Source organism: Eschrichtius robustus, chromosome 2, assembly GCF_028021215.1.
Source record: "Eschrichtius robustus isolate mEscRob2 chromosome 2, mEscRob2.pri, whole genome shotgun sequence".
Classification (NCBI taxonomy): domain Eukaryota; kingdom Metazoa; phylum Chordata; class Mammalia; order Artiodactyla; family Eschrichtiidae; genus Eschrichtius; species Eschrichtius robustus.
Window position 1 is genome coordinate 106,581,274 of NC_090825.1, and position 16,273 is coordinate 106,597,546.

The 16,273-nt window shown below is 40.2% G+C and overlaps 1 protein-coding gene across 1 annotated transcript in view; it reads right to left on the minus strand.

The window, feature by feature from the left end:
• The window catches only part of FBN2 (fibrillin 2), a 222,488-nt gene that overhangs the window by 59,271 nt on the left and 146,944 nt on the right, over positions 1–16,273 (minus strand). Inside the window, exons 21-31 of the mRNA XM_068535802.1 lie at positions 14,695–14,832; positions 14,052–14,102; positions 13,451–13,576; positions 10,566–10,793; positions 9,610–9,735; positions 5,066–5,194; positions 4,165–4,290; positions 1,960–2,085; positions 1,372–1,494; positions 1,088–1,213; positions 628–753 (exon numbers count right to left, since the gene is read on the minus strand). Of these exons, the coding sequence (XP_068391903.1) occupies positions 628–753; positions 1,088–1,213; positions 1,372–1,494; positions 1,960–2,085; positions 4,165–4,290; positions 5,066–5,194; positions 9,610–9,735; positions 10,566–10,793; positions 13,451–13,576; positions 14,052–14,102; positions 14,695–14,832 (1,425 nt within the window). The remainder of the gene's footprint in view (positions 1–627; positions 754–1,087; positions 1,214–1,371; positions 1,495–1,959; positions 2,086–4,164; positions 4,291–5,065; positions 5,195–9,609; positions 9,736–10,565; positions 10,794–13,450; positions 13,577–14,051; positions 14,103–14,694; positions 14,833–16,273) is intronic.

The following is a 16,273-nucleotide window of genomic DNA, read 5'->3' on the forward strand; positions in this document are numbered from 1 at the left end:
TTCAACCCCCATCCGCCCTTCAAAAGGCTAAAACTATTTAGTAGAGAACAGGAATAAGAGATAAAATGAATGGGGTGAACAAAGAAAAAAAGGGAAGGGAGGAAATTTGGGCAGGGAGAAGAGAAGGCAAAAGCAAATGGAAAGAGAGGAGAGAAGAGGAGAGAAAAAGATGGGGGAAAGAAAGGAAGGAAAAGAGTCTAAATATAAGTTTAGATTAATTTTTGTTAGTTTAAAAGAACTGCAAAACTCAGCAAACACCTGGGATTCCTCCAGGTCTTTTGGTGCTTCTTCCTTATGTATATCTCCTGTTTGGGCAGGAGAAAGTGAACACTGCCCCAAGAGCTACCAGGAGCACATCAGAACCATGGGGGCCAGATTCCACACCCATTCTCCCACTCCGTGTCCAAGCACGCAGCCAGGTCTGCGGCTTGGTAGCTGAGACCGTGCTCATCTACCACAGAGAAGAGACAAACGCATCACACGTGCTCTGGGCCAGTTACTCATCACATAACTGTCACAACCTGGTGTGGGTGAAAGTACAAGAAATTCCAGGGAACAAATGATGTTGAAGGTTAACCTCTGAAATATAAGAAGCTGAAACACAGAGGATACAAGCTTGAGACCTACCTGTGCATCCTGTGGTCCCCTTCTTTACTGAATACCCCAGCTGACAGTGGCAAATGAAGGATCCCTTGGTGTTCTCACATTCCCCAAACATGCAGATGTTTGAATTTAAGTCACATTCATTCACGTCTAGGAAATTGATTTTCAACACCTTGGTTAATACTTGTTTATTCTAGTAATTCAAAAGCTGTCTTTTAAACTGAATAGCATACTAATGAGATACACAAATAACGTTTAAAATATAATGTATTTGCAGGACACAGTATTACAGATAAATATATTGTCTCTAAGGATTTTTTTTTTTCAAATAATTCTTCCTTTTCGGCTTTTACATCTTCTAATACAATGGTTTGAATTTTAAAAATAACCAAAAAAGGCTTTTCTTCTTATGTGCGTATGTGTGTGTGTGTGTGTGTGTGTGCACACTGTACATAAGTATTTATCCTGTTCTTATGCTACCCACCAATGCATGTTTTCATGTCCATTGAAGCCATGAAGCCATCATAACATAGACAGCGATACTCTCCAGGAATGTTGGTACACTGCCCACCATCACAGATATCAGGATTATTTTCACATTCATCAATATCTGATGATACAAAATCAAAACCAAATGAAAAACAAGGATGACTTTTATTAAGCTCATGCATTTTTTTTTTCATCCAGTTCCACACAAAATATGTGGAGCCAGATTTGTAAGGTAAGATTAACCAGATGTACAAAGTCTGTGTATTTTCCTTCCTGTACCTGCGCACGACCTCCCATCCGGCATCAGGGCATAACCTTCACTGCAGCTACATTCATAGCTTCCTTCTGCATTAGTGCATTGGGTGTCACAGCCTCCGTTCATTATCATACATTCATCAATATCTGTAAAAACATTGCCACAACGTTACTTGTCAGGGATACTTCCTTAAAAAAAAAAAAGAGAGAGAGTTTTTCTACTTCTTCTTAAGCAGACAATGCTTCAGTGGCTTTGGATTTTTCTCCCCACTATTCATGTTGATTGATCACTGTGACATTAGCCTTTCTTAGTTCCTCTCACTTCCTTTTAGACAGCATTTCATTTGACATTCAGCTCCAGTAACCTAAGATTAAAGAACTCAGATATACCATATAGGATGAAATATATATAGAGAGAGAAATATAGGATGTTTCTTATTATAAAACCAGAGGTTCCTCTGCAAAACCACCAAACCATGGCATCTGCCCCCATTCTTAGATTTGTTTTTAGGACAAAGGACTCCCATCGGCGTCATTATATATTCCGTGCCAGAAGCATTCCTCGACTGACTTGAGAAATACAACTTCCAGACCTGTTTGGCCTACCCTTACCTGTACAGCCCTGCCGGTCTGGCGTGGCCTGGTACCCAGGATTGCAGGAGCACTGATAAGTTCCAATCATGTTTACACATTTTCCATTTCTACAGAGATTGTCACTCAGGGAGCATTCATTAATATCTACAAAAAGACACAGAGAGTTAATGTTTTATGAAATCACAACACCACTTAAACTATCAAGAACATGCAGCATCAGAGCAATGGTCTCCAAAGGGCTTTATTTACTTCAGGGGGAAGTAAGATGGTCTCTTGCAGCAATTCAAAGAAAACGCCAGAATCTATATTTCTCTTAGTTCTATCTACAACAGTGCTCTCCAGTGGAACTTTTTACATTGATGGAACTGTTACATATCTGTGCTGTCCAATATGTAGCTGTTACTGAGTGCTTGAAACATGGATACTGTGACTAAGGAACTGAATTTTTAACGTTATTTAATTTTGATAAAATTTAAATAGCCACGTGTGGCTAGTGAGTACCACATTAGACCACATCCACCTAGCACATGCCAGAAATAAAGCTTGTTAATACTTAATCTATGAATTTACACTGGCACCCTCAGCTGGTCTTAACTGGATGGTTACGTGTTGTCTAAATAACATGAAGTTTCCTGAGGAAAGACAGCTGGTTCCACAAAACAGAGGGGCTGAAAATAGGGCCCTTAGTTTTTAAGTTTTCATGGCATTGTGTTTAGAGGGCCTGGATAGGTGGATTACAGATTATATTGCCTGTTTTTTAGGAAACTAACCCTTATAAGATGGGCAGATGCCTTAAAAAAAATGCCTGCAAAGATCTGTGGAAGAAACTAGCACTAATAATGCAAAAAGAGAAGAGCAACAAAATGGTAGAATGACACTTCCTCACACAAGTTACCTGTCAAACACAATCTAAGGTAAAAATCAGATATAACAAGAAATTCACCCCAAATTCTCAAAATCACTAAGAAGACGATGTGGCAAATTTATGTTTATAATCATGAAATATTTATTTTATTGAACATGCAAAAATACATATTTTATAATGTACATTATATCATTGAGGGGAGCTTTTTTTTCAGCTATAAAACTCATGAAAATTAACTAGCAAAATAAACTGAACTTAGAAACAGATCTCTGTATCACTGATATCACAACCATGAATAAATATTCTGTAATTATCTGTGTGAAAAAGCTTTTTGAACTATTAAAGTGGAATTAAAAATATTTAAAACCTTTAAATTCACCTTTTAAAAATGTCTGTTTGAAAAAAGAAGCAGACTCACAGATACAAAGAACAAACTAGTGGTTACCAGTGGGGAGAGGAAACGGCGGAGGGGCAAGATAGCGGTAGGGGTTAAAAAAAAAAAAGGGTTATTATGGGATTATACAAAAGCATGAATGCAAAACTTCTGAGAATTGTAAAGCACGACAGAATTTAAAGAATCTTTCATTCAATAAAAAAATTAAAAATTAAAAAAAAATAAAATGTCTGGTCTATGATTTAAGATTCACCTAATCATTAGCATAGCGATATAAATATGGGTTATAAATAAATACATGAGTAGTTGGGAGGTGTGCTCAAGTTATGTTTTTATTTGGGGGTGTGGGATCTGTCTATTTTAAACTGTTTTATTTGCTTACACTTTCAAGAAAGATTTACTGTGAGGAAAACATTTCCTGGCTAAATCAAAGCTTTAAAGCCTATGGAACGCTTCTTCAAGACCAGCCGTGGTCGCACCTACATCCTCCGCCCCCCATCCTGAGCTCAGGGCCAGTAAAGAGGCCTCAGTGCTTCTGTGAGGAGGGGGTTGGAGGGAGCGCGTGAGCTCCCACACAGGTGAGCAGACCCTGTGATGACTGACACGGGGCACCGAGTGGATTCTTGTGCACATGTGTGTGCACAGGCAAACCATCAGGGAGCAGCCCTTCCAAGGGCAGCGTATGTCCCATCCCAGCCGACCTGGAGGAGGGAACTACAAGGCCTGACACAGGGTCCCTCCCACAGGGTCCTTTCCAGTGCACTTGTGACGAAAAAGAGGGGAACCGGGGTAAGCATTTTCTAAAGACACAGCCTGAATCCAAATGTACAGACTCTGAATTCCCAAATTTTAATCTGTTAGATTTCACAGGCCAAAAACAACCAGTTCATGAGAATGACCTCTGATCTTTATGATCTTTACCGGCTGAACTGGGAGGGTTTATGTGCTGAGGAGACAAACTCACCCACACAGTCCTCACGTGATGGTGACAGCTCGTGTCCCAGTGGACAGTCACACTGAAAGCTGCCCTCAGTGTTCACACAGGTGCCACCCCTACAAAGGAGAGGGTTACGTTCACATTCGTCAATGTCTGAAAGGTAAAAACGTGAGAGCCATTAAAGAACTCTGAGGAAAAAACGTTCACGCACACAGCATGGGAGAAAGATTCATTATCTGAGGTCATTGCGGCTCAAATGTGAGAGATGGGTTAATAAGAGATGGGCTAAGCTCTCCTCACTCTATGATCACTAGATAAAAGGTTAAAGTTCTACTCTGAAAAGATAGTGAGCTATCAAGGCTTTTACTTGTATGAAATGAGCAGACTCATGAGAGGTAAAAATAAACAATATTCGCTTTATATCACTCTGAACTCCAGACACCATATGTCTCTATCTCTAATCAAAGTGAAAGAAAACTCTTGGACTGATCACTTTCTGTATCCCATGAGGTGAGTCCTATAAGTTGCTAAAAATGAAACCATGGGCTAAAAGGTGGGCAATGCCAGAAGTGTTTGTAATAACACACAAGTAAGGAAAAGAACATGGGATTCGCGTGACAATATAAATTTGGGGGCTCACCACCCAATACCATACATTTTCAGTGATTCCCTCCTCAGCAGTTAGTCTGCGGTGACTTCAGACTCTATAAATAAGCAGAACCCAGTCTCAATATCTCACTGCCATTAAGGCACCAAGGGGCTGGGGCTCCCCAAGAGCCATCGAGGAGCAGATTTCCTGTCTGACACTTAGATCTGTTCTCTCTCTCGCCACAGCTCCTTTCCAAGCACGCTGTTCACAGCTCTGAGACAGGCCAAGGTCGCGCTAAGGAGTCTGTGCTAGCCCGGTGTGCAGACCCCAGAGGCTTACCCATGCAGTTCTTCATCATCATGAACCCGCTCTCGTAGCCTTCGAAGCACTCACACTCAAAGCTGCCCGGCGTGTTGACACAGATCCCACTCCCACAGAGGTCAGGAGAAATCCTGCACTCGTCAATGTCTAGTTCACAGGGTTTAAAAGAAATTCAGAAAACCAGAGTGAGATGAGAAGGTGTTAACGAACAGAGAGATTTGGCCTTCCGAGCAAAGGTGCCGGAGGAAGCAGGGGCGAGCCGTAGAAGGATGCGTTTTCAGGAGGTCACCTCGAGGGGGACAGGGCTGCAGGCACATTCCTTTCCCCAACTGCCAAAACTGTCACAGCCAACAGGCAGGTGGGCCCTTTTTGCCTTTAAGAATTCTGGAATTGTGGATTTCTCTTTGTGGCTTAGAAATGATAACAGAAGGATGAACCAAACAACTTTGATATGAGCCGATCAAGGCAGGTGGCAAACGAGGAAGTAGTGGCCGTATGGAGGGAGTCCCACGCACGACGCAAAGCCCAAGCTGGTTCTGCTGCACTAGCCCACGTCCGCCCCTGGTGCGGGCGTGTGAGGGCTGCTGCCTCTGAGCAGGGGTGGCTAGCCGGCCACAGAGACGGCCACAGAGGCAGACGTGACCACTGAACCCTGAGCCGGAGAACGCACCTATATGGCAGGGCCGTGGAATATGCCCCAACTGTGCTTCTGCGTCATATTTAGACGGAAGAGCCTACTGATTTAATTTTAAAATTAAAAACAAACGATCATGATGGGCTTTTGCGTTTGTCAATTTTTACATACTACAGTAAATAAGAATCTTTAATAGCAGCGCTTATATTCTCAGAAACAGGATTCTCTGAGAAATCTCCCATTCCTGAAATCAAGATTTTCAATAGAGCTGCATGTCTGTAAAATAAGATTGAGAAAACATGACTTGCTTAAATATTTTTGTCAGACTGGGAAAAATGTTTTTGCCAGCATCTGTTTATTCTCGTGAATTTAAATTTTTAAGTTTTTCTATCACAGGATTTATAAATGGCTAATTTGCACACGTTCTCTTGTAGGGGGTGGTGGTGGTGGTGGGGTAGTCTCAGCCCCTGCTTTCTCCCAGCTTTTGGTTTTTTTCTATTGATTTTGCCCAATTGCAGGACATACTGAAAAAATGCAGGTACTTTCTTTGAAACAAAAGTCTTAACAAAATTGATTGATTCAACTAAGCAGGTAACAATATGCATACTAATTCTCTTAATTTTTATCTATCAGTATCTAGGAACTGGTGACGAGAGCCAAAGGAAGAACACAGAATAAGTTCAATGGCAGAGGAGGGACAGATTTTGGCTGATGTGATGTGGTGGGAGCTGCATAGTATAGATTATGAACTCTGGAACCAGATGACTGGGCACAAATCCCACTTCTGTCATCTTCTGGGTGTAGGGGCTTGGGAAAGTCACTTAATTTCTCTGTGCCTTAGTTTCTTTATCTGTAAAATGGGGCATGTAGTAGCACCTGCCTCATAGGGGTAAGTGAACCAATGTTTCTTAAGTGCTGAGAACAGTTCTTGTCTCATAAAGAGGGCAGTATATATGAAAGCTATTCGCTGTTAAGAATTAGCATTTTGGAGGAAGTGGCTTTTGAACTGATCCTGGAAGGTTGCATAGAAATTCTAACTTTAAAGATGTAGAATAAATAGAAGGGCAAGAGATAAAATGCATAGGTGAAGAAAACTAATGCATTTCAGAGAACAGCAAGTTATAGAGAGGCTGATAATGGGTGCAAGTACAGGTGAGATGGGTACGGTTACTGAGGGCGCCAGCATGGGGAGCAGAAGATGGGCCTTACATGCTGTGAAGAAGGGCAGCCAACCATGTCCCACTGTCCTTTCACATTGCATCCCACAACACCGCAGTGGTGTCAACAAACTTCTGTCTTATACAGTATAAACGAGGTGAGTTTCAGAGCCATTAAGTGACTTGGCTAATTTCACACCAAAAACAGGGCAGTTAGAACTGGAAAAGCTTCTTTATCTAGGTCTAGGATCATCTAAGTCAATAGAAGTTGTTTTGCGGGAAGTTATACAATCCAAGCCCTGCTTTAGGATGAAAAACCTGGTGGTTGTGAAAATGAAGGATCTGATTGGAAAATTACTGGGGTGGGAGACGCTGGAGGAATCAGCAGTGTAGTAGAGACTGCCATGTGCTGCCCAGGTCCCCCTTTAGGAAGGAAGGCCTCACGCATCCTTGCCCTCAGCTGTCGGGACTGCGGCTGGCAGAAAGTCCTGAGGTGAGAACTATCTTCAGGAAGCGCCTCAGCTAAGCGGACCTTCCTCACAGTCACACCCCTTCTCGGGGCAGATGTATGCAAAGATTCATCATGCAGGTACATAAACACCTAGCCCCTGTGCCCTAACTCAAGACAACTGTGATGTGCTTCCCAGATGCAGAGTTCCCGGGGCGGGTGGGCTGAGGACCACACTGGGACTGCATCACAGCCCACTTCTGCTTCCTTCCCCTCCCTCCCAAGACCAATCCCTAATAACCTTCGTGCCTGCTAATCTCTGCTCAATCTGTTTCCTGAGGAGCTGAACCTGCATCAGCAATAGTGTAGAAGAAATAGTACAAGTACTTGAAATAGCCATTTTGATGGAAGAATATACATAACTTTTTCACTTGTCTATTGGGAGACGGAGGTGTCAAAATTAAGTCTGAGGCTTCAATCCTGAGTGAAATGATACTATTAATATATCCAAGGAAGTCCCTAGGCAGAGGAAGGGGGATGGGACAAAGGGAGACGAAAACAAAGAGAAACTGTCCAGATGGAAGTTAGAAATGCAGGAGTGGAACTCAGGAGGACTAGAGAGCTAGAGATGGCACCTAGGAGTCAGCTCAACAGAGGCCATCCAAAAAGGCGTGATGGTAGATGCAATTCTGAGAGGCAGAATGTTGAGAGAGCAGAGGACTTTGGAAAATGCCCAAGGGATGGAAAATGCCAAAGGCAAGAAGAATCTGGGAAGATTAGAGATGGAACATCATAGTCATGATAGGACAACTGAGATAGGAAATACCATGGAAGCTAAGAGAGAAGAAAATCAAGGAGGGGGTTGGCCAGAGGTCAAGGAGAATATGCACTGAGAGAAAGACTTTTTTGAACTTGGCAAAGGTGTTTTGCAAGAGTATATATATGTGCCTGAAGGAGGGAGGTCATCATTCAGGGGCTACAAAGCAAATGGTTACTTAAAAGAGAGGAATGAGAGGTGAAAGTAGGAAAAGTGCATGGTAGCTTGAGGGAAAAGGAGGGCTGAGGAGACGCTCTGCACTTGTCTACAGGTCTAGGGAAAGAAACTGGTAAAGAGGGGGAGATGCCAGAGAGAGAGGAGTGAACTCTGCTAAGAAGGGCCTGGAGCAGGAAGAGGGAAGGAGAGTGAAAGCAGAGAGTTTCGCTGGAAAATTGCAGAAGAACATCACATTTCTTTCTCTGGAAGTGGAGGAGAGAGTAGGGCTGGAAAAGGACATTTTATACTAGAGAAGAGGGTGTGTGAGAAGGGTCCTGGCAATCAGGTTTGACTTCAATAAAGAAGAAAAGGAATGAATAGCGATACGAGAGGGTGTATAAGTCAGAAGAGGTTTAGAAGTGCTGCGAAGAGAAATTTATTAAGGGACGTAAAGAGGTGAATACAAGTATCGGTCAGCAGCTTCAAAGGCCTGGTTGAGGGTGAATGCAGGGACCTCGGTCAGCTTTTCTCAGGCTCTCCCCCCCAAATTCAGCAGCCCTGAGTGGAGAAAACAGTGGCGAGGGTGTTAGGAGTCGGGGATAGGCATGGAAGGCACGACAGAAAGACAAGACGGCAGAACTCCAAAAGACCAGATGGATAGTTCTGAAATGCTTAGGGGATAGTCTAGGCTGGGTAGGGCCAAGAATGAATCAGGAGGATCGTATGGAGTAGGAAGCTAGGAAGAAGTCAAGAGAGACACTTCAGTGGAGATCATGAACACGTAGTGGGGGCAGGAGAAAAAGGAAAATTCCAAAGAGAATATGAAAAATGAGAGTTCTGAAAATAAGACCTTGGAGACATACTTCAAGTGTTTGGAATAATTTGTTATATTGCCTAATAGAAAAACTTGGAATTTTGTATATTTTCTTAAAGAGAATGGCTATGGATAAGGGTATGGATATGGATTGTGCCTGAAGCATAATTATTAAGAAATCTGTCCACAGATGAGGAAAATATGTTACAACTTCTCTATTACAAACCTTAAAATTTGTAACAGAATGTCAAGTTTATACAAGTGTTGATTTAATGGCTATATTCTTTAGTACTCATATATTCTGAAAATCCTATTGTTATATTGTTCTTGTAGGTAGCACAGATATTATTTTCATGCTCTTTTGCAGCTCTCTCACAACAAGTTTGCTGGAGAAGTGGTTTAGGCACAGGGAAAAGGAAATAAAAAGAACAATGTACATGTTCCTAGTGAGAAGATGGGCTTTTAAAGGCAGTACTTCCAAACAGCAAAAGAAAGAGAGCCAAGGCTTACCCAGTACAACAGAAGAATAGTCTCACCTGTGCAGTTTCTTTCCTCCAAGTCTAGAGCAAAGCCACTATTGCAACGGCACTTGAAACTTCCAATTGTATTCCTGCACTTTCCATACGTGCACATCCCAGGGAATGCTTTGCATTCATTGATATCTACAGGCAGAACAGAGCTGGAATGTAGAGCTGGTTGATATAAAAGAGTAGGTCCAGCTTACCCTTAAGCTGGGATGAAGTGAGAGAGTGGCATGGACATATATACACTACCAAATGTAAAACAGATAGCTAGTGGGAAGCAGCCGCATAGCACAGGGAGATCAGCTCGGTGTTTTGTGACCACCTAGAGGGGTGGGATAGGGAGGGTGGGAGGGAGGTTCAAGAGGGAGGGGATATGGGGATATATGTATATGTATATCTGATTCACTTTGTTATACAGCAGAAACTAACACACCATTGTCAAGCAATTATACTCCAATAAAGATGTTAAAAAATAAAAGGGTAGGTCCATCATTTTAAGTTAAAAATCTAACATGATGGAAAAGAATGTACTCAAGTAAAAATGGGGGATATCAAATTTTTCAATGATTACATTGATGCCACACAGGAAGTGTCAAATGTGAAAAAGATTCTGTATTTTTACTGAACAGTTCTGATCCCTTTACTTCTGACCATTTGTTTTGTAAAGTTTGGGGGAGACAGAGAACTTTTTGCAACATCAGGACTGCATCTCGTCAGGCTGTGCTGAGGAAAGCAGCAGTACAGTAGAAGGATGTAAGAAAAGTGAGATTAGCTGTCTTTTTTAGCATCTTCACTTCAATACCAACTTGTATAGGTGATTTATACTCCTGGGCCATAAGGCTGGTCGCATGTTTTGTTTAACAAAGAAAATAAAGTGGGAAATCAAATGTTTAAGGCAAGATCAATCTTCAGAGAATGCGGAAGGTGAGCTTTGGTGCAGAGGGACCAAATGCGCTGCTGACGGTTACCTTTGTAAAATGGCCTCCCAGTAAGAACGTCCCCTCTGTTAGCAAAGCCAGGCCCCCGGGGGCACAGGGTCTCGTACTCCTTGGTGCCAGGTTTGGGGCACTCCTCACACTCAGTGCCCCAAGCTGCCCCGACTGCACAGCAGCAGGCATCCATGCGGAACTTCCCAGGAACGGGATGGATGCATTCATCTTCATCCCACTTCAAGTAACACTGCTCCAAGCGGATATCTACAGGGAGAGGGAACCACAGTTTGAGATTAAGCTGTAAGATGCACTGAACATTCACATACCAAGCATCTGCTTAGGCCCTGGGATGAGGCCAGGCCCTGGAGACACACTAATGGGCAGGAGACAGAGTCCCTGACCTCCTGAAATGGATACCATAATGACAGTCATTTAAAGAGCGCACAGGTGGATTCTCCTTCAGTATTACCTAATTCTCACCTGACACCTTCAGGAAGAAAAGGTTCCCTTGGGATAAGATTCCTTCTTATCATCAGCTATGATCCTTTTTTCGTATCACTGACATCAGAAAGAATAAATTAACTTTAGCATATTTTAGGGCCACAAAAATATGAGTAATTCTGGGATTAGTGGGGAAAAAAAAGCATTTGAGTTACGTACGTAAAAAGTTATGAGAGCCTGGTAGAGTAATCCTGTGCCTTTACTACTGAGTTTCATATCAATATTTACATCAGGAATCAAAACATTGTCAACATACGGCCTGTGAATGTTTTGACTGGCTTACACACATTAAATTAAAATATTAATTTTGGAAACGTTTGGATAGTACATGTGCTTTACAGTTTGTTGCAGTCTCCGTTACTCCTTATTACCACCTCACTCATTTATGTTAACTGCTTGGCCCCTGCAAGCATCTGAGTTTGGAACTCCTGATTTAGATCAACTCCTATCAGAGCAGTTTATCTCTTTTGTTCTCAGAATATTTTCCATTTTCATATGCCAATCTCTTGAAACTTTCTCACATTCACAGCCACGGTAAATTATTGTAGCAAAATTTAAGTAGTGACAAAAAGCATTTAACAATAAAGATGTTAAAAAAAAAAGCATTTAACAAAAGTACAAGGATGAAGAATCCGATATATCCTCTTAGAATATTACAGAGGCGTGATTTTGAGTGATATTACTGAGAATTTATTTTGCTGAGTGATAATTTTAAATCAATGATATAAATTTATATATAGCATCATTTAGCTACTGAAGGCAATTTGATTTTATTAGTTATTTGACCATACTGATACATTACTTTGTCATCTTCAAAAGATACTTTACTTTTTTCTAAACTTTGGAGATAATTTAAGAATAAAACTCCAAAAAGAAGTTTTCTTTACAATTGGACTTTGGATATTATAATTTCTAAACAATTCCATATGATTTTTTTTTCATATGATTTTACAGTCATACTTTGTATCCAAATTTAAATATGCTGTCAAAAATTAGTTTAAAATGAAATTTGTGTTAATTATAATAACTAAACTGTATGTTGTTGCAAACTTTTTTTCTTACTACTAATTTTAAAAATCCCTGTTTTTAAAATACCTTAAAGATCTTTGCATATAATAATTAAAAAATATTTATTATATAGTTTTGGAATAATTTTTAATATATAATTTTTTGAATACTTAATTAATATATAATTTTAGAATACCTATTTAAATACCTTGAAGATCTTGTAATATAATACTACCATTGCTCACACTTTGTCTACAAGCTTAAATTTCAAATAGAAGCCTGTGTGAAGTTATTTTACAAACTAAAAACTTACTGTTTCATAAGATACTGGGAAAAAATCCCTTAAGTAAATAAAAAATTGTTCAGAGACAACATAGGATCAATAGAAGTTTCTTTTTCAATCATGAAACTTAAGTTTAGTCAAGAATAACACTGATAAAAAATAAAGTCAGCTAGGCATTTCTATAATACACTGCTGACAGAAAGAGCTTCCTTATTTAAAATCTTTAGAAAATAAAGCATTAAGAAAATTTAAATTCTGAAGATGGTAAAGGAAGGGGTAGGATCAGTCAATTTTCTCACACAGAAGCCACACAACTTTGCCATGACTTTCCCCACTGTCTTGTCACGGAGCATAGCTGCAATGGGCTGGTAAATGTTAACTTCAAACACGAGTCTCCAATTTTTCTTCTATGTTCAAAATATACATAGTTCTCTTCTTCCATTGACTCAGTGTGAAAGACTAAACAGCCTAAAATATCTGATTAAAGAACTTACAATTTTTGTGTGTGTGTGAAAGTAGGGACTTGAAAATATATTTGTACGCCCACGCTCATAGAAGCATTATTCACAACAGCCGAAAGGTGGAAGCCACCCAAGCGTCCATCGACAGATGAGTAGACAAATAAAATGTGGTACATACATACAATGGAACACCACTCAGCCTGAGAAAGGAGAGAAATACTGATACATGCTACAACATGGATGAACCTTTAAGACACCAAACCAAGTGAAACAAGCCAGTCACAGGAGGACAAATATCATATGATTCCTTTCCTATGAGGCACTTAGAGTAGTCAAAGTCATAGAGACAGAAAGTAGAAGCAGGGATGCCAGAGGCTGGGAGAGGGATAAATGGGATGTTAGTGTTTAATAGGTACAGAGTTTCAGTTGGGGAAGATGCATTTTTGAGATAAATTTGTGAGTAGTACTAACTTTCTGTATTATACAGAAACCATTTCATTTAAATTCATTCACTTTAAAAATATCCTCTGGTGAGTTTCCCCCAAATATCGCACTTAAAGCAAGTTTTCCAGCTATAGACCAAAGAGTTTTGGTCAGGCCATTATCCAAAAAAATAAGAAAATTCACGCCTGGTTTCATGCATAAAACACAAGAGAGCATGGACTTACCCAAACACACGCGGCCAGTTCCATCCAACGTAAGGCCTTCAGGGCACTCACAATGAAAAGATCCTTTGCTGTTGACACAGCGTCCATTTGGGCAAACGCCAGGAAACACCTCACACTCATTAACGTCTGCAGGGAAATGAAGCAAGCAGAGAGAGAAAGATGTTACAAGTAGAAAAAGCAGGTGTAGTCTTACTTCCTGTATAGCATATTCATTCTGCAATACAATGTGGATCATTACTTGAGTTAAGCAGAAATATTCCACAACGAAGCCACCGGGTTTCCTGGGTACCAGCTGTGAAAACTACCACAGCCTTGCCCGTCCATAAAACACATCCCAGACATACACCTTTGCCAGCTGTTCTGTGCCTTAAAGGCTAGTGATGTCCTCACAAAAATTCACCCAACGGCATCAAGAGGAGAAATGGGAAATTCTAAGCTGTTTCCTAAGAATATTATTCTAAAACATTTGTTGACTACATCTAGTATTTTCATTGAAATTCCAAGGTTTTTGAAAGTGATAAATATCTCCAAAGTGTGAGAGTGAATGTTACTTTTAAATACTGCTCTAAAGACTTACAATGTCTTTCAAGAACGCACCCACCTTCACAAGTAACACCTTTAATCCTGGCAAACCCTCTTGGGCAAGCTGTATCTGTGAGAACAAAGGACACATTTTTACTTCATTACAAAAAACACAACTGTCTTAAGCTCAAGAAACAGTATAATGGAATCTAAATTGAACTAAATAAAAACCACAATCTGGGCTTTAGAGGCAAAGGACTCCAGCTGCCCTCTGTTCAATTCAGTGGAGCACATGACATGGTGTGGTAACTCCATCGGTGTTGACCCATATTGAGATTCTCATAATTTTTCCTACAATTTCCTTTTGCTTTCACACTGTCAACCAAATCACAAGTAAACAAAAGATTTAGAGAAAAGAGACATCATGCTCTACCGGGACACATGCAAATAAGAATATTGGAGGATACTGATAGTCACCCAGTAGCTAAATTCTAGTTGATTCCCTTCCTTATCCAAACTATTCAGAAGGTCTGCTTATAGTAAAAGGATAAACCAAATACATATTTCAAGAAGTGAATACATTTTACCAGAAAAGACAACATGTTGGGGAGGATAATGATCTTATGGTCTTCTTCATGATGGAAATATACAGAGAAAGAGATGCCTATTGAGGAAGAAGCTTTCCGATGAGAAGCCCAGAAGCCCGCTGGCCAGGCTCCTACCTAGTTCACACCGCTCACAGGGGCTCCCCCAGGCGGCCCCGAGGGTGGCGCAGCATTCGGATTTCAGAGTGGCTCCGTTGATGTTCACCTCACAGCGGTTGTCCTGGATGTTGAGCCAACACGTCCCTTTCAGGCTGTCTGAAAAGGAATAGGAAATAGTGGGGAGCTCTCATCTCTGAAGAAAATAGAACTCAGTTCTATACACCAAAGGCATTATTCAATAGTATTAAAAAAAAACCATTATTAAAAAAACTTTTTTATAGACACATTTACACGTACATGCATTTAAATACAGCATATTACATACATGAAAATTAAATATGGTACTGTATATATTTCACACGATATGATAATTAATACAATTATATCTATGGGTATTCTAGGAGCAGCTGCTACTACCCACGATTTCATACTGGGATTTGCAAATACAGGGCGTTACTCCTATAAGATCGTTACTTGTATGAAAAATATTCATAAGACTTATTCTTTATGAAAGATACTTTGATATTTAAGATTTTATCAAATAACATTCTCCAAGTAATCTCCTTCTCTCCTAATTCCCCACCAAATAAACCACACACAGTTTCCGTTCTGTTGGAGAGAAGCCAGTATTTCTCCAACCAAAGATAATTATTCGATGAATAATTTGAAAAAAAGAAATCTTAAAGATAAAAAAATAAACATCATTTATAAAACCACCATTAAGACACACCAGGGCTAAATGTGATGTATTTTCTTTCAGGCATCTTTCTATGATACATATGTATAGCCTTATCTCTAGTTCAAAACGTTAACACATGTTTATGATAAACTACTTGAAGAAATAGCAGAGAAAATATAAAAATCACCTGTAATCCAACCATCCAGAGGCAACTACTCCTAACTTTTTAGACTATGTTTCTACATCAGATTTAAGTTCTTCCTTAAATGCCCATTAAAAAAAACCAATTTTGAAGCAGAGAAAAGGAATCCAAAGTTGACATGGCAAATATTAATTGGGTAAAATAAATCATATGTGAAGTTTTCCTTGCAGTACTGTGGCTCTCAGTTTACTGTGCATAACATTACCAAGCTTCTTGTGAAAACGCAGACTCATAAGTTTCCAGGTGTGTGGCCCAGGAGTCTGCATTTGACAAGCTCCTGAGGTGATCCCTCTGCAGGTGATGTGTAAAACAATTTAACAAAGCTTAATAGCATAGTGTGGTCACAGTCTTGGAAAACAATAAAGAAAAAGCCTATTCCTACAGTATTTATTTTCTTTTTCATTTTTTAAAATAGACTTTAATTTTTAGAGCAGTTTTAGGTTCACAGCAAAATTGAGCGTAAAGTACAGAGTTCCCATATACTCCGTGCCCCCTCACACACGCAGCCTTCCCCACTATCAATATCCCACATCAGAGTGGTACATTTTTTACAGTCAACGACTCTATACTGCTATAAATATCGTGTACAGGTTTTTGCGTGGACATAAATTTCAGGTCATTTGAATAAATACTAATGAGTGCAATTGCTGGGGTGTATGGTAAGAGTATGTTTGGTTTTATAAGAAACATCCAAACTGTCTCCAATGTGGCTGTAC